The 23,179-nt window shown below is 50.6% G+C and overlaps 1 protein-coding gene across 8 annotated transcripts in view; it reads left to right on the forward strand.

Moving 5' to 3' along the window:
• Positions 1 to 23,179, forward strand: part of CTNND2 (catenin delta 2) — a 958,285-nt gene that overhangs the window by 926,435 nt on the left and 8,671 nt on the right. For all 8 annotated transcript variants that reach the window (XM_056109040.1, XM_056109043.1, XM_056109042.1 and 5 more), the window contains 2 exons: positions 18,375 to 18,501; positions 19,882 to 20,013. In XM_056109040.1, coding sequence (XP_055965015.1) covers positions 18,375 to 18,501; positions 19,882 to 20,013 — 259 coding nt within the window. The remainder of the gene's footprint in view (positions 1 to 18,374; positions 18,502 to 19,881; positions 20,014 to 23,179) is intronic.

Consider the following 23,179-nt stretch of genomic DNA (forward strand, 5'->3'; position numbering starts at 1 on the left):
AACTAAGGCCATTCCTCATTGATCTGAGATCATTGGAGGACACGTTCTTTTGAATGAATTAAAGATATTTTTAAAATTCAGACCTTTTAAAACGCGCCTATTGTTTAAATGTCACCACGTGATGGAACGAGGATATTCGCTCTCATTTCGATTCATTCATCCTTGGGTAGAAATTCCTTCGTTTGAATATCAGCTACAGGCAGATTGGTACAATAGACTCGCAAGTCATGTCTTCAGTGTGACTTGCCGCAGCTCTGGTGTGTGATGCCCGATGGATAGAGGTCTGGGTGGCGGGACCCCCAAGACTGACCCTGTGAGTCTGCCTGGGGCCAGAGGATGGGGACAAGCATGCAGACACGCGAGGCATCCCATCCGTGTCTCTGGCAAACATGAAGGAATTCACTGATCTTCCCCCAAACTAATATCAATTCTTTTTCTTTTTTAAATTTTATTGAATCCCCGTGAGATAGTTAAAAGCTTTCCTGTTTGGGTTACAATCACACAATGATCAAACACCCATCCCTCCACCAGTGCACATTCCCCACCACCAATGTCCTGGTATACCCCGCCCCCTTTCCCGCCCTCCCCCTGCCTCCATGGCAGACAATATTCCCCATACTCTCTCTCTACTTTTGGGCATTATGGTTTGCAGTACAGACACTGAGAGGTTATCATTTTTGGTCCTTTATCTACTTTCTGCACACATCTCCCATCCCGACTGGTTCCTCAAGCCATCATTTTCTTGGTGATCTCTTCTCTATTCCAGCTGCCTTCTCCCATTTGCTCATGAGGCAGACTTCCAGCCATGGAGCAATCTATCTGTCCCGTGTATCTACTGTCCTTGAGAGTCAGACTCATGTTTTATACTCCACGAATGAGTGCAGTCCTTCTATGTCTGTCCCTCTCTTTCTGACTCATTTTCACTGAGCATGATACTATCCATGTCTATCCATTTATAAGCAAAGTTCATGACTTCATACTCTGATTTCTCTTCAGATCACATCAATCTTTCACCTTTTACTAATATCAATTCTTAATTCTCTTGAATCCTCGAACAACTCTGCTCCCCTCACTTCCAGGTGCCCTTTTGGGTGTCTGTGAAGTAGCCTGGGTTGGTGATATGGAACGCTGAAGCCCGGGTCCTGCCCCTAACTGCTATGTTAGGGGGCTTCCTGCCGCTGCCTGCAGTTCTGGATTCAGGACTTGGCTTCCTGACCACACACCACCACGGCTTGGGTCTGAAACAGATGCATCCCGCTTCCTTCTCAGGTGTTCTTCAGAGAGAGGCATCTGGGCATGGGCCTCCAGGCCTCGAGTTTGAACATGGTTTGGTGCCTGGTCTTCAGGTTGGGGGTTGGAATGTACTGCCCGGTATCTATCACCTGCACTGTGTTCACCTTCAAGGGGTGAAGCTGCAGATAAGACTTTGGGTTCTCTCTCTCACTGGGGCAGAACAACTCCTTAGCGCTAAGTGCCCCCACATGCTGGCACATTTCTCTGGCTGAGGAGGCCTGGCCCAGTAGGGACTGGCCCTCACCAGCCCTTCACCACCTCCTGTGACCCCTCTCTGGGTGTGACTTATTTTTGCATACCTGGCGTGACCAAATTGCCATTTCCCAGCTTCCATCTGTTTCTGCCCCCCAGGCGTGGGCTGTCCTTTGGGGCTCCCTGGGATTCGTTTTCTGAGGCTTCTCCCACCAACCAGGGCCCCAGGGAACTTCAGGGGACTCCTGTAGCAGCCTAGCATCACCCAGGTCATCCTGTGGGATGCCACGGGCACCTCTCTGGGGAACTGAGCCACAGAAGCCACGAGCTCCAAGTACGTTGAGGCCACATTGCCTTTTGACACGGGAGTCTAGAAATTGGGGGGCGGGGGGGTTAGGGGGGTGGAGCTAAAACACCTCAGGGCACTGTGGTGGAAAAACCTGAGTCATGGATCCCAGAAGGAAGTGAGGGGACTGTGGGGACCCCATCCCCTGGGTGTATTCACTTGTTTTTATGCTGCACCCCAGGACCTTTGAATAGACTGTGGAGTGCATGGGGAGGAGCAGGGAAGTCCTTCTGGTCTCATGATTTTTCCAGTGTTTTGCCCCTGACTTTGTTCAAAGTGTTTCTAAAGGCATTAGATAGAAGGAATGGCGTCTAATGTCCCCTTCATGAATGAATGAGAGCCCCGGGCTGTAAACAGAGGGGCAACTGTAAGGCAAGTCAAAGTGCCACTATGACGGCACTCTGGGGCCCGAATCTGGACTTGTCCCAGACTCCTGTGTTCGGTATTTTACCAGTTAGGTCCCTGGCGCACCCACTCACCCAGCCTCCACCCACAGCACACCATGGGCATCTTCACCGCCAGCTGGTGTCTGAGCACCAGCCATAGGCTGGACACCAAAGAAAGCCATGATTTTCTGGAGGAGATGTTGCACGTGCCTTGTCTTCAGAAGGATAGAAACGAAACTGCCTGGGGCTGGAACCATAGCACAGAGGGTAGGGCATTTGCCTTGCACGCGATCAATCCAGATTCAATTCCCAGCATCCCATAGCGTTCCCCCAAGCACCGCCAGGAGTAATTCCTGAGTGCAGAGCCAGGAGTAACCCCTGTGCATTGCCAGGTATGACCCAAAGAGCAAAAAAAAAAAAAAAGGAAAGAAGGAAGGAAGGAAGGAAGGAAGGAAGGAAGGAAGGAAGGAAAGAAGGAAACTAGCCCTGGATCGTCCTTCCTACCTTTACCAGCTGCAGGGGGCGCTGTGTCACAGGCCCTGCTCAGCAGGGGACCCGTGAGCTCTGAGGCCTGGCAGTGGCGCCCTTCGACGCCCATGTCCCCAGGGCCCATCTCTCTTACTGTCCTGAAATCACTTATTGGCTTTTTCGACCTTTTGCACGCACCAGACAAGAAATCGATAAGTCATTATGGACAGGGACGGGCTATCACAGGGTCTACCAGTGTCCCGAGTTTCACAGCCAGGCATGGAAGCAGCCCCTCTCCCCCACCTGAGCCCACCCCTGGACCCCAGAATCGCTGGGCTCCGGGCCTTTGTTTCTCTGCCACCCTCTTCTGGTGCCCGTGCAAAAGCCCTGCTGGAGCCTCGCATCTGGAGAGAGATGTTTCAAACGGTACCAAAAAAAAAAAAAAAAAGACCATATGGCCCTGAAGCTAAATTCTGACCCTGGCAAGCTCGGCAGTTGACAGGGGCAGGAGATGGGGCTGCATTTCTGTGGCACTGCCTTGGGGTTCTTTATGGGGCTGGGGAGGCAGAATCTGGATCACATCTCACGGTGCTGGGGGATGCTCCGTGCTTGTGAGTCAGTTCCGCGGTGCTTGGGGGACCCTGTAGTGCCAGGGACAGACACAGGGTCTGCCCCCTGCAAGGCCAGTGCCTCGGCTCCTCACGCTGTTCTGTGGCCGCCTAAGCCAGGCCATGGGTGTCGTCGGTGCTCTCTGGAAGTAAGCGAGCACAGAGCCCTCCCTTACCGAGGTTACGAGTGGATGCGTCAATCTGTCTGTGAGTCAGGAAATTCTTGCAGCCCCACTGAGCGCCTCAAGGCCCACGGTCAGGTTCTGGAAATGACCCTCCATCCTCCAGCACTCACTGCAACTGCTCAGTTATTTCTTGCCTGAACCCCCGGGTGTCCAGTTAGGGTGGCAAATGACAAGGCCAAGCGAAAACTCCGCTGGGACATGGGCTCCTTCGTCCACCAGGGCCTCCCCACTCGAGGTCAGCATTGAGGTCTCCTTTCCTGAGGCCCTGGACCCTCTCCGAGACCAGTGCTTAGACACCCATTGTGGGTGGTCTGTCCAAAAACAAAGGCCCAAATGGGACCGGAAGCAAAAATCAATCACGTAGAAGTGGAAATCAATGCCTGTGGCAGCAGTTAAACGAGAGGGGACTGAGTTACGACTTACATGGAGAGCAGCCCTCTCCCTGGGAAGGAGCAGGGCAGGGAGCACGGTGACCAAACCCAGCACTCCTCCCTCTCCTACACGGAGCTTGGCCCTCCTCATTCCATCCCCATCTACAAGAACCTGCCTGAACCCACAGACCTAGAGAGGAGGATACTGGGCCCTCACTGCCACAGTGACCCACCTTGGTTCCAGCAGCTCACTCAGGGGGTCCCAGGTGGCACATGGAGAGAACTCTGAGTCTGAAGTCCCTTACTACAAGACTTTTTTTTTTAAATCACCATGAGATAGTAACAAAGCTTTCATGTTTGAGTTTCAGTCATACAGTGATCGAACACCCATCCCTCCACCAGGGCACATTCCCCACCACCAATGTCCCCAGTATACCCCCCCAAACATAACCCCCCACCTCCATGGCAGGCAATTTCCCCCATACTCTCTCTCTACTTTGGGGCATTATACTTTGCAATACAGATACTGAGAGGTTATCACGTTTGGTCCTTTATCTACTTTTCAGCACACATCTCCCTCCCACCCGAATGATCCCTCCAACCATCATTGACTTAGTGATCCCTCGAGGCTTACTCTTATTCCCTGTCCTACCCGCCCCCCCCCCCCGCCCCCAGGACTCTGGCATGGGAGACAGGTATGATGAGAGCTGAGGCGTGCCAGCCACGGCGGGAAATGCCCTTGCCCCAGCCCCTGCCACGGGGCCACACAAGGTGTGCTCAGAGGAACACTCCCACCACAGCCCCTGCCTGGCATCCCAGCCGCCTCCAGCCAGCCGCTCTGTGTCCCACCAGCCCCAGGCTTGTCTGCCCCCACATGGTGAGGCCAGTGGGTGCCGGGACAGAGGAAGGAGATGCAGGGACAGTGCCACGCCCTGGAGGCCACCACAAGGCACAGCTCCACTGAGTTTCTGGAGCTCCCTGCGCCTTCTCCAGCGCTGAATCTCTGGTTTATCCTCCCAGTGCCCCTCGACTCGGGAGAGTGTCCGCAGGGTCAGTCCCTGGGTCTTGGGAGAGGGTGGAGGGGGCTGCCCACCCACCACACACACTAAACCTGCAAGAGGCCGCCACAGCCTCTGCAGGCGCCTAGTGGACACACACCCTGACCGCATGTAGTCCGTGGGTCCTGTGCCGATGCTGCAGTTTGTCCTGTTCTAGTTCTGCCATCGCCCACGAGTATCCTCACCTGCCTAGGGTGGGGGTCACTGGCCTTGAAGGCAGAGTAAAAAGGATGGGTCTATTCTGGTCACAGGCTGGTGGCAGGTCTTAGCATATGTGGGGCCCTCAGAGGAAGGATGAGGGGTTCCTGTCTGCAAGATTTCTGTCACGGGAACGTTTAGAACCACGAAGGAGGCTGGGACCCGAGGGGTGGGTGCATGTCCAGGAAGAACAGGAAACAGACTTGGCTGCCCCCTGGCCCAATCTCCACCTCATCCAGGACATCCTTTTCCCCAGTGCCCTGGTTTTCCTCATTTTCCTCCTAATTCTTGGAGGGGGTGAGGATTGAGCCACACTCAGCAGTGCTCAGAGGCTAGTCCTGGCAGTGCTCAGACCGGCCCAGCATGGGCCCTGCCCTGAGACCCTCAGCCCATCTCTCTCTCTCTGAGGCACCCCCTCTCTGCCCGTTGCTGGTGCCCAGGCGTCTCTGAGCCGCCCTTGCTGTTCACCCTACATGTCCACGTGCGCTGGTTCCTCTGTGCCTCGCGTGGGAATCCACTCGGAGGCCAATGGCATCCACAAGGATTTTCTTCCTCCGTGCAGCCTTCACTGCAGAGCCTCCCTTGTGCACACACTTGCGAGACAGCTCCATTTAACAGCGCAGCTCACAAACTCTCATGGCTTCCACACCCATCACCCTCCTCTCAAGATCTCCCTCTCCCGGGCCCTCTTTCGTTCTCTCCACCCTTCATGACGGTCCATCTCGAACCCACCTGGGTGTCCATTATTCCACAATCCTTTCTTCGCCCTTGTCCGGCCTTTGATTCCTAAACACCCTTCTCAGCCTAGCGCATGGCCGTCGTTGCTTCTGCCCTCTCAGCTCCGAGCCCCACTGCCCGGCCAGGTGTGTGCAGTAGTCTCAGCCGTCTTCCCGTTTCCACCTGCCATTCAGAATGCACCTCTCTACTCACACCTGCCCTTGGAAGCCTCCCTAGGAAAACTCTTCTGTACCTTCCTGCTCCTTCAAGCACACACTACTTCCTGTCTTTACGAAGTACCCCCACCCCTGGCTTCTGCATCACTTTGCTCCGACCACACAGTTCTCCTCCATCCTCTTGCAGACACCAGAGTGTCACCACCCTGCCCCTCTGCCTGCAGGGGCCTGGGTTCATCCCCCAACCAGGTCGTTGCCTCTCCCCTCTGCCATCATATCCGGCTCTTTCTTTCTCAGGTTGTCAGCTGCTTCCTGCAGCAAAACTCCCAACTCTGTAGTTCCTCAAGTAGTCTGGTCATTCCCTCCTGGTTCCCTATGCTGTTCCTTTACGGCTCTAATAAAAATCCTCATGTGATGTTTGAGGGGCCCATCTTGTGCCCAGAAGCCAGGCTTACCCTTTCCTCCATGCTGGTCCCTGTGCCCAGCATGGTCCTTGGTACATGGTATTATTCATTTCATAAACGCACAGTGGAGCTTCCCCCACGTGTGAACTTAGCCCAAGGCACATTCTGGGTCTCTGCTTCCCTTCCATGCTGGCAGCTTCTTTTCATCCTTCCCGGCAGGTGCGGGTATAGGGCGAACTGTAAGCTAGCTGCGTGCTGGGGATGTTTGTATGAAATAGATGACGATGTTTGTATGAAGTAAATGGTTCTTCCGTGTCCACGTGATGTCAGTGCTTCTCAGCTTCCAGGCTTCTGGGTCTCTAAGCCTGGACACGAGACGCTGCTCATTTGCACCCTGAATTTAACTTCACTGATGGGGCACAGATACTATTGTTCGGGCCCCCGTCAGATCTGTTTTCAGGGCCTTGCAGAGTGAAGTGAAGGGCACAAGAGAGCAAGTCTGCTCCTGCTTCCATTTTCCAGACAGGTCTTCAGCATTTGTTTGCATGGGTGTCTGCTCTCGCCAGCCGAATTACAGACACTCCGTTCCACTGTCACAGGCTCTCAATGATATTGGTTCTTCAGAATTAGGCCACCGGCAGTAAATTAAATTCCTGAAATGGATGGACTCAGCCTTTGATTTCTCAGTGACGGGTCTGCCGAAGCCCCATCTCTCTGCATATACTGTACCTTTAAGTACCCAAATCCATTTTAATGAAATTTCATTAGAGGCACCAGAGCTGAAACAAACTAATGAAGGCAAGCGGTAGGTCAGGTGGTATTTATTTCTGCATTAAACCGCAAAGACTCCCTTTGGCCCTTAAGATTTAGTTTAAATATTTAGCTCTAATAGCTTTTGGAACAGTTGATGGAATTCGTTTTAATGAATCTTTAACAAACAGTTTACCTTAAAAGTGAGCGGAAGCTTGTTTTATTGCAGCGAGAGTCGCTGTGGTTTCTCTGACACGGAAATAGAGCTGAGCCTGCCGTCTGGGGACCGTCTGTCACCCCATCTCTCCGTCCTTCCTCCCTTGGAGGTGGAGACAGAGACCATCATGCTCTTTTCCTCGCGTGATTCCATTCAGAGGTGTGTTTCTCTGAGAAACACAACCGAGAGCAGACCCAATTTGGAGTCCCAGGTTTGCCACACATGAGCAGTGCTTTGCCGACCGCATGCCTAGGACTCGGTAAACAGGGTCCCGATGAGAAGGTCTTGCTGATGAGTTCAACAGTGAGAACCTGTCCCTGGCTTGCAGCTGCGGGTGACCTGGGCTCGCTCTGCCCCTGTAGCTTTTCGCCACACTTTTGAAGGTCCTCTGAGCAAGGGGGAGGTAACGTGGCCTCAAGGAGCCTCCAAGGACAGCGCATGTGGGGCATCTGAAACTGGGAGATGGGGAAAGGGCTTGGGAGTGGCTGTGCCAGGTCTGACCCCCAGCCCTGCCATGTCACTGCATGATCCCCAATCACCACTCCATGCATCGGGGAGGAAAATCTGTTCTGGGTTTTCCACTTCAGAATAAAGTACTTTCTGTCTGCCTGTGAAGAAATCCTCATCTTGAAGCCAAATAATAAGTGTCAGATGGAGGGGACCCAAGGTCATTCCAAAGAGAAAGAAACAAGTGCCTGTGATGACGTATCAGCAGAGAACCTCCAAGAGGAAAGTTGGGGACATGAGTTGCCCTTCCTCACGTCAGGAGGGGAGTTGGGGACGTGAGCCGCCATTCCTCACATCCAGGGCTTGGGGGGTGGGGGGAGTTGGGGACGTGAACTGCCCTTCCTCGTATCACGGGCTTGTTCCTGGCTTTTGCTGAGCCTTTGTTGGAGTCAGCCCCGTACCTGTCCCCAGACGGGCTTTGTTCACGCTCCGTTCTGCAAACACAAGAGAAATCTCCAGAAGGCACTTGGGAAAGGAGGACCGAGGGAACACAGCTGCTGAACTGACCTGAGAACTGCACCATCACTGAGACCGTGACCGTCGCCGACAGGGCTCTGGGGACTCAACAGTGGCACTGTCCGGGCCAGTCTCAGAAAGGAGCCTCCGAGGGGTCAAAAGCTACCACCTACCTCGAAGGAAGTCCCAACTATCTCCTGAAGCATGAGGTGTGGACTTGTCTCACATCCCTTTTCTGCTTTCATATCCGCCAGCTACCCTGAGCTAGCCTCTCCTCTTCTCAGGGTCAGCACCAGGGGACAGACGCATCACTGCTCTGTGGTGATGTCAGAATGTCCTGAGCTCACAGCGCTGCCCTTCCCCCAGGCCATGCCCCACCCCCTCTCCATTTCCCCCACCCACCCCAGCACAGAGGCACATGAGGGGCCCAGCCCTGAAGGACTCGGAAGGTGTGTCTCGTGGGAGTGAGGGGTCCTCTCCCCTCTTCCCCTCTCTCCTGGGGCTCTGCCCAGGCTTGTGTTTAGGGAGAGTTGGTGGTTGATGGGCTGTAGATGCAAGAACATGAGAGTCGGAGCTGCAAGCTTGAAGCAGCCTCGGAGTCCTGGGGACTGTGAAGGGATCAGCACCAGGGCCCAAGGCAGCACAACGCTGATGTTTCGTATTCTGGATCCCGTGCAAGGTGGCTGAGGTTGCCGGAAGGCTGGGCCTCACACCGACAAGGGCAGCCAGGAAAGGTACCCGGGAAATGCAACCCGCACCCCAGGGGGCTGAGGTTGCAGGTACCATTTTGCCTAGACCAAAGCAGCTGTGGGCCCCGTTTTCTGTCTTGTGAGAAAGATACAGGGCCAGAGTGATAACACAGCAGGGAGAGCATTTGCCTTTCACGCTGCCAACCTGGGTTCAATTCCCAGCATCCCATATGGTCCCCCAAGCAGCATCAGGAGTAATTCCTGAGTACAGAGCCAGAAATAACCTCTGAGCATTGCTGGGCATGACCCAAAAAGCCCCCCAAAATGATGCCAAAGGCAGTTATGATGGCACTGATCAGCCTATCAGAACTCAAATGAAAAAATGACAAGATTCTACTATGTTCCTTTGTTCTAGAACAACAGACTAGAAAGGACTGTAGCAGCCAACTCTAATGCTGTTAACAACAATTTGATTTGATGACAGTGGTCCTATTACACCTAGCAATGTGTTTTTTTTTATTTTGGGGGGGTTCACACCCAGCAATGCTCAGGGCTTACTTCTGGCTCTCACACAGGAATTACTCTTGGCAGTTCTTGGGGTACCATATGGGATGCTAAGAATCAAACCTGGGTCGGCCGCATGTAAGGCAAACGCCCTACCCGCTGTGCTATCGCTTCAGCCCCAGAAATGTGTTTTAATAAGAACAAATAGCGTCATCATCTTTCACTGAGTCAGGCTCTCACTGATTGGGCAGCACTATGGCACAGCGACTGCCCTAGGTACCGGAGCTTCAGAACTCAAGCAGCCTGGCCGTGCCCCCAACTGGGGCCACTGACAGGGTCACACTCTTCTGCGGTGAGATGTTAAAGCATTTTACCCAGAGCTGGGCAAGAAACTCTTGAGAACATGGCTAAAAGTCTTGCCAAGCCTCAGCTGCATAATTTATTTGGCATTAATGGTCTCAGGCCCAGGTCCCACACGTCTCCTGTTTACGTAGCACAAATCCCAGCAACACAAGGAAAAGTTGATGGGTTGTCAAAAGAAAAATTTGTGCCAGGTGGGGGGTTGGCAGCTCGAAGATGTGGACATGTATAATTGAATCACATAGTAACTGTTGGGTTGTCAGGCATGATTGGGACTGGGCTGGAACTTAGGGGACCCCGTTATTCTCAAGTCGGAACCTATTTTTGTCTTGCAAACATCAACCTCAAGAATGGTTTATCTGGGGGTTGAAGATAGTACAGCAGGTAGGGAGTTTAGATGCATCTGACCCGGGTTCAATCCCTGGCATCCCATATGGTCCCCTGAGCATCTCCAGGAGTAATTCCTGAGTGCAGAGCCAGAAGCAGCCCTGAGCATCGCCAGAAATCACAGCAGAATGCCGTTTCTGACTTTTACACACTGGAGACTGGAACACCCTGGCCTCCTGGGCTTGGCCCTTTCAGGTATGCTGGAGACCCTCTTTATCCTCGACCCCCATGCTCAGAGATTGCTGACTTGCTTGCGGGCAAGCCCGGCTTTCCGTGGCATCACATGGGCACAATTGGAAAGACCAGTGGTCGGGCCCTACTCTGGACGGTTTAGACCCTAGCGCAGGGGCAAAATTCCAGGCATTTCAAATTTTAAAACTCACTAAGCTGATGGGGTCATTTCTCTCTCCATTGAATAGAAAATAATTAGTGGAGGCAAGATTTAATAAAATTACACTACAGCTCCCAGCTCAGCTTCAACCTGGGGTTGTTTGGACTTCGCCATGGAGTGAAAGCTGTACACATTCAGCACAGTTTGGGGTTGGGTTCTTTCTCCAGGCTGGCAGTCGGTGATACTCACCCTCTCAGAAGAAGCTGAGCAGCCGCCTGTAATGGGCCTACCCCTGGGGCCATGCAAAGTAGCTTCCAGAGATGGGACTCTGGACATGCTGAGGGCAGAGGAGGCTGACTATGACGTCACGTGGCTGATGGACAGGCTGTGCATTTCCCCCTGTTGTACCCAAGTTTTCAGTTCATGTTGTGAACGGACACAGTCAGAGAGACACTAATGCAAGTGCAAAGGAGTTTACTCCAGTTAACTGAGGTCAACGATCTCACCCACAAAGTGGTCTCTTGTAGGGACCCCCACCTCCAAGTGTCAGCAGTTTATATAGGTTCCAAGGTTGAGCAAGCACTATGATAGTAGTGATCAAGCAACAGTTGTCAGGGATTAGTCATCATTTGATAACAGTCAATTTCTAATTGTTCAAAAAAATGGACATAGTTACCCCTCATGACCAGTCAGATGATCTAGCAGTTCCGTACCAGAAATTGCAAGTTCAGTTTCTGGGAAACAGAAACTTAGGTCTAGTCAAAACTTAATATTGACTGCAGCCTGTCAAGGCTGCAATCTGGCTCTAGGTCTGGCTTTCGGGTACCTGACACCACTACCTTTTTTACAACTTACAGGAAGTTCCCCCAACCTGTAGTAACAAAAACTGGGTAGGAAGGACCCGCCTTCTGGTGTCACTCTCTTTAGAATGCAGCCCAGACCACCAACTCTAGCTCCTCCTTGGCATACAGGTGTTTTAGTTTTTGGTTTTTTTTTTTTAAGTAGCACTGTAGCACTGCCGTCCCATTGTTCATCAATTTGCTCGAGCAGGCACCAGTAACATCTCCGTTGTGAGACTTGTTGTTACTGTTTTTGGCATATTGAGTACAAACAGATTTTATTAGAGGTCTTTGAGAAGAGGGAAGGAGGGAGAGAAAAAGAGTTACATGCTCAAGAGAGAACACGGGATTCTTCAAAGACAGAGAAAGCCCTAGTACATATCTCAAGAGGGGGCATACAAGTGGCATATGCTCGGGGCACAAGCATGGCACACAGATCTAATGCTTGCAGATGCTGACCCCTGGGGTTCTGCAGTTTCCAGAGCACAGAGTCCTGAGCTCATATGTCACAGGTATCTGGTGTCCTTGAATCTTAGCTCTGTCAGCGTTGGTCTTGGAGGTGTTGATTGGATGGTCAACTATTCATCACCAAGGGTATGTTTAATTCAGAGGCAAAGGGCTTTTTGCATGTAGGAAAATTCTCAGTTCCATCACTGTCCAAATGAAATAGATTGTTTGGATTTCAAAGATCTTGGAACCCTTACGAGGAGATTGGGCAGGGTTATATGACTTCCCACCTGGTGAACAAGCTATGAAACTCAAATGATTGCAAGACCATGAAAAAGAGCATTACCTAGAGACCCCGGCCCATGGGCAGAGCCGATGTAGATGATTGTAGCTCCAGGGAATGATTTGTTTCCTGAAGAAACACATGGGGAACTTTAACACGGAAGGTTGAACTGGTGAGAGGACAGTAAAATAAAAAAGTAAAGGAAATCAGATTATTCCTGGTGGCAATTTAAACTTCAATGACTTTGAACTCTTCTCCTTTGGATTTCTATCTCTAGATGCTGGGGACAATTTAACAATCTGCAGTTTTAAGTTTAATGTGTTAAAAATAAAAACCAATTTGAGGTGCAGATATCATATCACATTTTTGACAGCCAGGCTGGTCCGGAGCTGAAGGGCGCGCTTCTGGGTCATTCTGATGGAGGGAAGACAACCAGGAAATAGCTCCTTATCTCCGCTTTTAAGGATTAACGGCCCTTTCCTCATTACTGGGGCTGGTCTTCATTCTGTTTTTATTCCCAGAGTCGCCTTATCTAACCCCGAAGCCGAGGGGCTGATGTGAAATGATGTGAAATATGTTTAAGCACCCAGTAGAGGAGAATCCAAGGGTGAGGGAGAGTGGGGAGGGAAGAGGGAGACCTCTGACCTACGGAGAGTCAAAGTACTAAGGAAACGTAGTGATCAAAGAGGCAGAAGTGGTGGAGAAGACAAGAATACATCCGCCCCACCTGTATGTTCTTCCGTTCACTATTCCTGAGCTTTGGTGAATTGTGCTGGGCAGTATGTGAGTAATAAATTGATCACAAGCTGGTTAAATCTCAGGTGTGGGCATGGCTTCCTGGAGCAAAGGACTGTGAGTTAAGCAATCACTTTCCATTCCTCTCTTTTTTAGATAGCAAAATGTATTTTTAATGAAAGGACTCAAAGTTTCATACAAAGGTGTTTGGGGAGGGCCATGAGATTGAGCGTCAGTCAGACAGTGAGCTCCTCAGCGTACCTGCAAGGTGTGTCAATGCGCCTCATGTGACCTCTAACATCTGAGTGTGCAGACATACACAATGTCAGAATTCAAAGTACGAGGGGTGTGGCCCGTTTGAAGTTCGTCATTGTGTCATCAGCGCCTTTCTGGAGTGAGAGGGAAACTAGGACTGGAGTTGGGACCGGAAACTGATCTCCTTGTCAGCACCTTTCTCCAAAGACTCCAGCCTAGGACGGTGGAAAATTCATTAATGGGGATTTTTCACTGGACCTCTGCTCTGCCTCCCCCTGCCCTCTTGCTCTAAGCCTTTTCCTCTCTCCCACCTCCCTGCACCATCTTTGCCCTCTCGCATGGAGCTGTGGGCCGTGTGCAGAGCTGCCTGACTCGGTACATCTCCAGAGTCTGGAACACAACCTGCCTCATCCTTAAGTACCTTCCATTACCCGGAGCAGTTTTCACAAATGCCCTTTGGGTCATGCTCCTGCAGCCTCAGCACTGGGAAGGATTAAAAGGGTTGTATTTTTTTTTTTTTTTGGTGCATCCTTCTGATTTCCTTCCTTCATAAGCAGTTTTATTTTTGCAGCCACTTTCCTGCTATTTCAAGAGCTGTAAATACTTACATGTACTTACACGGTCCCAGTGTAATCTAAACATTATGAAATTTGACTTGCTGAGCAAAGCATATCTCCCATCACCCCATCACCTGCTCGAGGAAAGTGCTGAGTCACCCTTCGTGTCTTATTAGAGTCTAGGCTCTTCTCTGTCTAGCATCGTCTCATCTCTGTGAACGTATCAAACTCGGGCTACTATTCTAACGGGGGAGGTGCCTTTCTTGCCTTTAACGGCAAGCGTAAAAGTGTTACTGATCCATGGCCAAAGAAGACAAGCTTTTGATTAGAGTGATTTCCTGGGCCTCCACTTGAACCTCAGAGTGAATCTTTTAAATAGCGGGTGAGGCACAATCAGATGATTTCCTTGCCTTTGCTCAAAATTAAAGTTTTTGCCATCAGCACAGCAGTAGCTCCCCAGAAGGAAAAGGGTAGAATTTCAGTAGTTTTCAATGAATGGGAAATGGCAAACATTTGCAATCTATCCTATCCTGCAGATGCCTTTGGGAGACAGCTGCCACCGCCCTCTAGAGAATTTAAGGGGCACACACAATTTTTTTCTGTCACCCCAACTTCAACCACACTCTCCTCCCCCCTACAGAGGGCTCCCGCTGCATTTTCTTCATCTCTCATTACCTCAATGGATCCTCCATCTTTGTATTTTACTTTATTTTATATTTTGCTTATATTTTTCTTGGGGCCACACCCAGCTGTGTTCAGGGCTAGTTCCTGCCTCTGTGCTCAGGGGTCCTTCTGGGGAACTGGGGATTGAACCCAGAATAGCTAGCGCCCACCCCCACCCCCAGCCCTTGCTGTGCTATCACTCAAACTCTGGATCCCCCTGCTTACAAACTTCCCCCTGCCATTTTTCTTGCTTTCGTGCATTGCTGGTCTTTTCTCCTCCTTTCTCACATGAGAGACTAAAATATCTCTAAGCCCACCTCTTCTCACCCCACTTCTAAGCTGCCCTTAATAACCCCCTGCCAGAGGCTCACCATCTTCCCTTCTTTGACTCTCATTTCCTTCTGTGCCTATGTAAATGACATATTTACTAACCTGCTGGCCCTTGTACTCTCCTTCTCCTCCCTGCCCTGTTATTTCTGTCCTCCTTGCATAGATTCCTATTCCATATTCCATTCCTATTCCATACATTCCTATTCTGTTCCTATTCCATAATTCCTATTCCTATTTTGTTCCTTCTCCATACATCATGTTCCTATTTCATTCCTCCAAACACTTAAGTGTCTGAAGGTTCAGCCCCATGGGCATTGCCGTCTGCATCCGTACACAGGGTGTTGTTCTGCTCTCCACGTTCCCCACAAGTATGTCTATGCTGAACTCGAAACTGTGATCTCTAGCCCTAACATTCCCAAAACTTTGATTTGCAGATTCTGATTCTACTCGATTCTCTTCTGTGTTTCATAGGCATCTCAAACCCAGTTTGTCTCACACAGCTGTGCTGATCTCCTCCCCTGATATTCTTGTCTCAATAAATGGAATCGCTGGTGCCCATCACTCACCAGGAGCCATCAGAGTAAAGCCCGAGGCTCTCTCATCTGCCATCACCAGAGCCATTCGCAAGAGCCCCAGTGCAGATCCTAGATCTCCCCACTACTCCCCTCCAGCTCCCACCCAAACCAGGGTCCCAAAGCAGGGTCGCCTGCAGCTGCTAAACTGATGCCCTGGTTTCCATGGGAATGGTGCTCCCTCATCTGTCCTTGACACTCAGAGGGTTTCTTGCCTTCAACCTCCCACCTTGCTTGCCCCCCTTCTGTGGAGGGTTTCTTGATGCTCCCACCTGTGCTCCCCTAGGACCGACTCTGCCGTTAACTCAGGAAAACCCAACCTGTGTCATTAGCATCTAATGCCTTGTCTTCCCCACTTGTCCCCACTGCACACTGGACTCTTCTCAGAGCACTTAGCCCACCATCCTTCACGAAATAGCAACCCCCAGCTCTTCCCACCCGGCTGCCTCCATCCTCTGATCTGTCACTGCTAATCTGCCACATCAGAGTAGTATTTTGTGTGATCCATGAACTGCCTGCAGCTCTGGCTCCTTCTCTGTGACAGGGGGATAATGAAACTATCCAGCTCAGGGTACTGGAAAGAAAACCTTGACATGGAACCAATTCTCGGTGGGTGCCAGACATTCACTGTTTCTGAAACAGTGTGGGTACTTCCTGCTGCCCTCACACCTTCCCTAGCCCTCTGTGCTGAGAGTGACAAGTGTGTTTGCTTCAACAAGCCTCCACCAGCACTGGAAACCTCCAGCAGAAAATACACTGAGAGGGGCTGGAGTGGTAGCACAGCGGAGAAGGCATTTGCCTTGCACATGGCAAACCCGGGTTTGGTCCCCAGCATCCCATATGGTCCCCCGAGCACTGCCAGGAGTGATTCCTGAGTACAGAGCCAGGAATAACCCTTGAGCATTGCCAGGTGTGACCCAAAAAGACAAAGGGGGAAAAAATGCTTAGAAGCCAAATGCAGCAACTCATATTCCAGAATTTTTTTGTGATCTAATTTGAGAAGCGCATAAAAGGGAAAACTTAGGTAGGGCCAAGGATGTGTCTTTGTAAGTAGAGCACCTGCCCTATGTGTGTGAGGCTCTGAATTCCACCCTCCTTCTCACCAAAAACATGCAAACAGCAGTCAAGCTCAGTCCCCTTATAGCCTATATTCCTGCTTTCTTTTCTCGTTATTACTAAGGTTTTTAAAATGAGAATGGTTTGGACAGTAACTCTTGAAAATCACATGTTCCTCATCTTATCTGTATTGTGCCTAGATAATCGGACAGGAATAATGAGGAGAAAATGAACTCACAAATCTTGAAAAGAGTGTGAAATTTGTTCTTTACTCATCTTTATCTATTTGTCAGCAAAACATTCTTTTTAGAAAAATAAATCCCTTGAAAGCCTAAATATTATCATAAAAAGCTGACAGAGTTGCAAATGGTGTGCCCTGGAAGGCAGGAATCGGGGAGCTCCTCCTAGTCACGCTGGCCATACTATTTGGCAAGTTTCTCTGGGGCACAAACTTAAATTAAGAATTTTAAAAAGGAGCAGTAAGCGATACGGTGCAGAGGACACATGTCTGGCAGGCACTGAGCCAGGTTCCATTCCTGGCACCACATGGTTCCCAAGCCTGGGGGTTACAGCCCTGAGGGTCCTCAAGACAATCACCTATGGTCCTGGGGTGCCCAGCACCACCAGGGACATCCCAGTACCCCCAGCACTCTGGGGCCCGGGCAGTGTCCCCCACTCGGGTTCTTGCCGGGATGGGAGGCCTAGAACCAATATTCTAGGTGCACTTGGGGAACCCCTCTCCCAACCAAAAAGGAAAAAAAGATGAGAAAGTAATACTGAGACATCTTGCAGGCCCTCTCTGTGGAATGGTTGGCCATTTGCATTTTTCTGATTACTTTCTTTTCTTTTCTTTTTGGGTCATACCCGGCGATGCATAAGGGTTACTCCTGGCTCTGTACTCAGGAATTACTCCTGGCGGTGCTCGGGGGACCATATGGGATGCTGGGAATTGAACCTGGGTCTGCTGCATGCAAGGCAAACGCCCTACCCGCTGTGCTACGGCGCCAGCCCCCTGCTCAGGTTACTTTCACAAAATCACCCTTGATGGATTTCCACAACTTCCCTGTATGAAAGAGTCTGTATGCGTGGATCACATAAATAGTCAAAGGCTTGCGGAAAAGTCGTTCGTAGGCAGTACCTGAATCTGCTCAGAATTGGATTGGGGAATTGTCATCCCGGGGCCATGCAGAGACTATGCCAGTCTCATATGGTGGGGGATTTCTGCCAAAGAACTGGAGCTGGTGCGCACTGTGGCCTGTCACAGCAGCCCCAGCAACTAAAGTATAAGCCCCTATGGTCGAGATGTGGCTCAGCTGCACCTCACTTGCCTTACAGGGATGGCCATTCCTGGTGCCGCAAGAATTACATTTTTCTTACTGTTTCTAAAAAGGATCTCACTGTCAAATCTGGTAGCCACTGGCCGCGCTGGCTGCTAAGCACATGTCTTGTGGCCGACGTGTGTTAGGGAAACAGTTGTTTATGAAAGCCACAGGACAGCGGGGTTGGGGGCTTGCATGGCTCACAGCTGGCCTGGGTTTAGTCCCCAGCACTCCGTGTGGCCCCCTGATCCTCACCGCCCTGATCCCCACTCAGTGATTCCTGAGTGCGGAGCCTAGGGTAAGCCCTAAGCATTACCAGATGCGGCCCCAAACCCAAACCAAACAAAGCAAAAGCATGAGCACTTTTGGAAGGCATCCGGGTGCTTTATTGCAGAGGCTCAGATCCAGAGCAGGTGGGCTAAAAGCAGAGAACTTCAGGGTCCTTCGACACTTCCTGTTTCTGGAAATCAAAGCTTCTGGCCCAAACCAGCTCGCACAGAGACCCCGGAGGCCACATCTGGGGAGGAAAGTTGGCCCTTCCCACCCGGGGGAACCGAAGGGAGCTGAGCAGGTGGCCCTCTGTGAAGACGCTCATGCTCTCCTGTTGCACACTGGACATGGTGTTTCTCCAGCTCACCTGTGTGGCGCTTGGCCGTGCTGGCCAGTAAGGGCTAGTCCTGCCTCCCACATCACAAACGCACACTGTCTCCTGCAGGATGGATGGTCCCAATACCACTTTGTAGCCTCATCGTCCACCATCGAGAGGGACCGGCAAAGACCCTACTCGTCGTCCCGCACGCCCTCCATCTCCCCTGTGCGCGTCTCTCCCAACAACCGCTCAGGTAAGCTCCCAGGACCACCCAGCCTGCCCGGTTCTTTGCCCAGGCAGGAGCAAATGTTCCATCTAACAGATATTCTCGCATGCTCGCATGAAATGCATGAATTGCATGTCAGGGACCTGCATGAAATGCATGTCAGGGACACACACACAGGCGGAAGCAAAACATCTGTGGCTTTTCCACGGATGTTTCTCCTCCTAAAAGTCATTGGAGTTGCACTTTATAGGTTGTCCGGAGTGGGAAGTGAGGGGGAGTGGAACAGGGCCGAGAGTGCATGCCGTTTATTCCTGCAGAATGACACGTGGGCACGGGTTTCTTCTCTGTCCCACATTGAAAAAGCAGTTTATGATTACCTTTAAGCCAGTAAAAAAAATCATCAATAAATTTTTTATGACAATTAACAATGACCTTAAGTCTTTCAATGTAAGTTTGTTTCTGATATCACATTGCTTAGCTCTTAAACTTTTGAACAGACTTCTCTAAATAGCCTAAAGATACTGTGACACCCTTTTTTGCCTTCCACTATAAAATGCCAAATTTTGGAGAAAGAAAAATATCAAAGGGCCTGAGAGAGAGTAGAGCTTGAAGGGTCCCGGCCTTGCACATGGGGTCCCGGCCCAGCACCCCATAGGGTTCCCTGAGCCAAATCAGAAGTGATCCCTGAGTACAGAGCCAGGAGTAAATCCGGAGCACTGCTGGGTGGGGCCCCAAAACAAAAAGAAATTGAAACTATGAGGCTGTCATCCCATAATGTCTGCTTCCTGCAAAGTCTGTGTTCTCTGAACTATTTTGATCTGTCTTTGGGAAAGGAAGCTTGAATCCTTCCTGGTGAGCATGTGTACACACTCATGTGTCCAAACACCCACTAAAGGCTTTCGTTCAAAGTCAGCCTCTCCTTGTCCTCCTGCAGAGCCTCTTTCTAGAACTGCTTCTAGGATGCATGGTGGAGCACGTCCCCAGAGAGCGCTCCTCTCACTGGAAAGTTTGTGCCGTAAAACATCTCCCCGCCCTTCTCTGTCAGTGCAGGGAGGAGAGTCTGAAATGAAAGGGCCATGCTGGCCAGAAACAAACCTCCCAGCCCCACAGAAGCTTCCGGCTTCAGTGTGTTCCAGCTTCAGTGCGTTCTTGCTTGTAATGCAGAGTCTACCAGGAGGAGAATCAGAAACCCTCCTTCCTGGGTGCCCCCACAGACCTTGAGGTGGCCTTTTAGCCCTGCTACGTATCCTACATGTCCCATCCTAATGGAATGTCAGGGCCTGGGCAAAGACCAGGGCCACGCAGACACACTGATATGCGTGCTTGTGACCTCGCCGAGCATGGGCAGAGCTACTCCAGCTGTGGAATGACACACTGAACATCATCCCTTTTGTTTCCTTTCTGCAGCAAGTGCCCCAGCCTCACCTCGGGAAATGATCAGCCTCAAAGAAAGGAAAACAGACTATGAGTCCACTGGCAACAACGCCGCCTACCACACAGCCAAGGGGGAGCACACTTCCAGGAAGGACACTGCGACAGGTGAGCCCAGGCCGGGCCAGCTGACTTCCACCGTACGGGCAACAGGCCAGGCCACTTAGCCCCCTGCCAGTCTCTGGGAAACTGGAGGGCGGCAGCTCCTAGGAATTGCAGAGGAGGGATGGCATAGAAGCTGTGCCTCTTTCTCCTTTTTAAAAAAATTTTTATTGAGTCACCATGAGAATACACAGTTACAAAGATGTTCATGATGAGGTTTCAGTCAAACGGTGATCCAACATCTGTGCCTCCACCACCAGTGTCCATTTCTCATCACCAATGGGGCTGGAGCGATAGCACAGCGGGTAGGGCGTTCGCCTTACAAGCGGCCAACATGGCCGACCCGAGTTCGATTCCTCCGCCCCTCTCGGAGAGCCCGGCAAGCTACCGAGAGTATTCGATATGCCAGACACAGTAACAACAAAGTCTCCAATGGAGACGTTACTGGGCCCGCTCGAGCAAATCGATGATCAACGGGAGGGCCTTTACCTTTACCTTTACCTTAATGATCCTCCCGCTCCCCCTCTTCCCCAGCCTGCCTTTATGGCTCTATGGCTCTATGGCAGGCACTTTCCTTCTCTCTCTCTCTCTCTCTCCCTCCCTCCCTCCCCTCTCTCTTCCCTCTCTCTCTCACATGTACTCTCTCTCCCTCTCTTCTCTCTCTCTCACATGAGCTCTTTCTTTCTCTCCCTCTCTTTCTCTCTCACTCCCTCTCCTCTCTCTCTCTCATTTCTGAAAACAGCTAAACGATGTTCATCCGGCATCTCCTCCATCTTCCTTTGCCAACTTGTGTCCATCTCATTTGACCAGCTTGTACGTTTTCTCAAACAAGAAATGGGGTGGACATTTTGGATTGGCAAACCCAGGGTGAAGGTGAATGCAGCACACAAAGGAGAGAGAATAAGGAAAGAGGCAGGGAAGGGGGAAGGAAAGGTCAGGGAGAGCAAAGGAAGGGCGCTCCAGGGAACCCCGCAATTAACTCTTGAGACGTTTACTTCTCTGCATCCACGCTGCAGATGCCCGTTTACTTCTCTGCATCCATGACCAACTGCAGAGAATGCACAAGAACCATGACCAACTTTTCCTAAGAGACCTGGGTCTTCTGAGCCCCTCCTCCCTCATCCCCCCTCCATTCTCCTCAGCGGGAACTCTTAGCGGCCACTGTGGGTGCCTGTCCAGTGTGCCAATAATCAGCTTGGCGGTAACTGGCCCTTGACTTCCTGCTGCTCCACTTGGGTTGGGGGCTGCTATTCCTCACCCCCTCCAGGCTCTTTCCCCCACCCTCCTACACACACACCCTCCCCAGTCTATTATGTTTGGCTTCTGTAAGCAGCAGGACTTGGGGGTATTGTCATGGGGGCGCTAATGCCTAAAGGACACTTACCAGGTCATCCAGAGTCTACACCATACTGGCCTCCTGAAGTGCAAGTGGGGCCTTCCTGAAAGCAGATCTGGGACTCAGTACAGCCAGGTAAGGTTGTTCACACCTTGTGGCACAGCAGGTTCCAATCCCAGACAGACAGTTGAGATGCTCTTAGCAGAAGACTTGCAGGAGCATGCAACTCTTTTATTGAAAGAGACAAATTGGATGATTTATGAAGATCATGTCCAGAGTCAGGTTTCGATTGAAGGTAAATGTTCTTGGTGGTGAATGTGTTGAATCCAGAGGCAGCATTGTCCGTGCTCTGTGCGGTAACTCCACAGAATGGCCTAAAGTAGATTTAACAGCTGCTCTTGGACCCCACCCAGTGTCTGGTCCTACAAGGGCACATCGCTTCCTCACTCCTACAGCAGTTCCTGAGCAAACACATCGTGGAGGACACACCTGATTCTTCTCATGCATTGGTTCTTCCACACACCCACAAACGTTGCTGCTGTTGTACATAAGCTTGAGCAGAGAAAGTTACGAATCTCATGCTAAGCCCCTCGAGCCAAGACACTGAGCCAAGAATCCCATGGGTACTGATTGTCATGGAGTGGTAGCAGTACCCAGTTCACCTGACCCATTTGCTTTGTGTAGGCAGTTATTATTGCCCTGAGTAGTCACATCACTGGAGCTCTGGCTTAATCAATTGAGGTTATAATTCTAAGAATAATTAGAAATTATGCATGATTCTTTTTTTTTATTAGTGAAACACCATGAAGATCCTCCCAGGATGGGAGAAGCATGCTGAAAGTAGACTTACAAATTTTTGTTACAGATTTACAGATTTTTGTGCTTGGGTTTCAGTTATACAATGATCAAGAACCCATCCCTCCACCAGTGCCCATTTTCTACCACCACGGGTTCCAGTATCCCTCCCACCCCCCATAACCCCCCATCCCACCCTGCCTCTGTGGCAGGGAATTCCCTTTTGTTCTCTCTCTCCTTTTGGTTTGCAAGGGAGGCATTGAGTGGCAATCATGTTTGGCCTATAGTCTACTTTCAGCATGCTTCTCCCATCCTGGGAGGATCCTCCCAACACCCTTTATTTGGTGCTCCCTTCTCTATCTGAGCTCCCTTTTCCCCTAGCATGTGTGGCTGGCCTCCAAGTCATGGAGCAAAATTCCTGGTACTAATCTCAGGCATTCTTGGGTGTTAGTCTCCTATTTTGTTACTTTATGTTCCCCAGATGAATGCAATCTTTCTGTGTCTAAAATTATGCATGATTCTTAAGGTTCAACTTTTCTCTTTGATGTCAACTTCCCAGTAGAATCACTGAGACGACTTCCAGCTATTAGTCTATTCATGTCCAAGTAGTTCCAGTGGTTCGTGATCTTTCTCTACATACATACAGCAGTAAAAAATAAAATCTAATCTGTTTCAAGATGCTTAATCTTGCTAGAAATGACAGGGATCTTGACAGCGCCAATATTGAGATAGATGCCATGTTTCAAACTTATTTAGAAGCTTAAACAGCTCGGCTCTAACTTACTTAAAAATGCAATTCAGAGCTCCGCTATCCATCATGTGGCAAGCCTAGGAGAACACTGAGGTCTTTATTGAATCATCTGTTTACAAGGGAAATATTTCTCTTAAGCCAACAAGAACTGTGTACCTGTTAGTTGTTATTATCACGGTGATGTAGTGACAATCGTTGGGAAGAGTTGGTGGTGTGGCACAATGGTAGTGAGGATGGTGACGGTACTGCATGATGGAGGAAGTGATGATGGTAGGGTAGTGTGACAAAGG

The sequence above is a fragment of the Sorex fumeus genome, unplaced genomic scaffold (assembly GCF_029834395.1).
Source record: "Sorex fumeus unplaced genomic scaffold, SorFum_2.1 ptg000264l, whole genome shotgun sequence".
Classification (NCBI taxonomy): Eukaryota; Metazoa; Chordata; class Mammalia; order Eulipotyphla; family Soricidae; genus Sorex; species Sorex fumeus.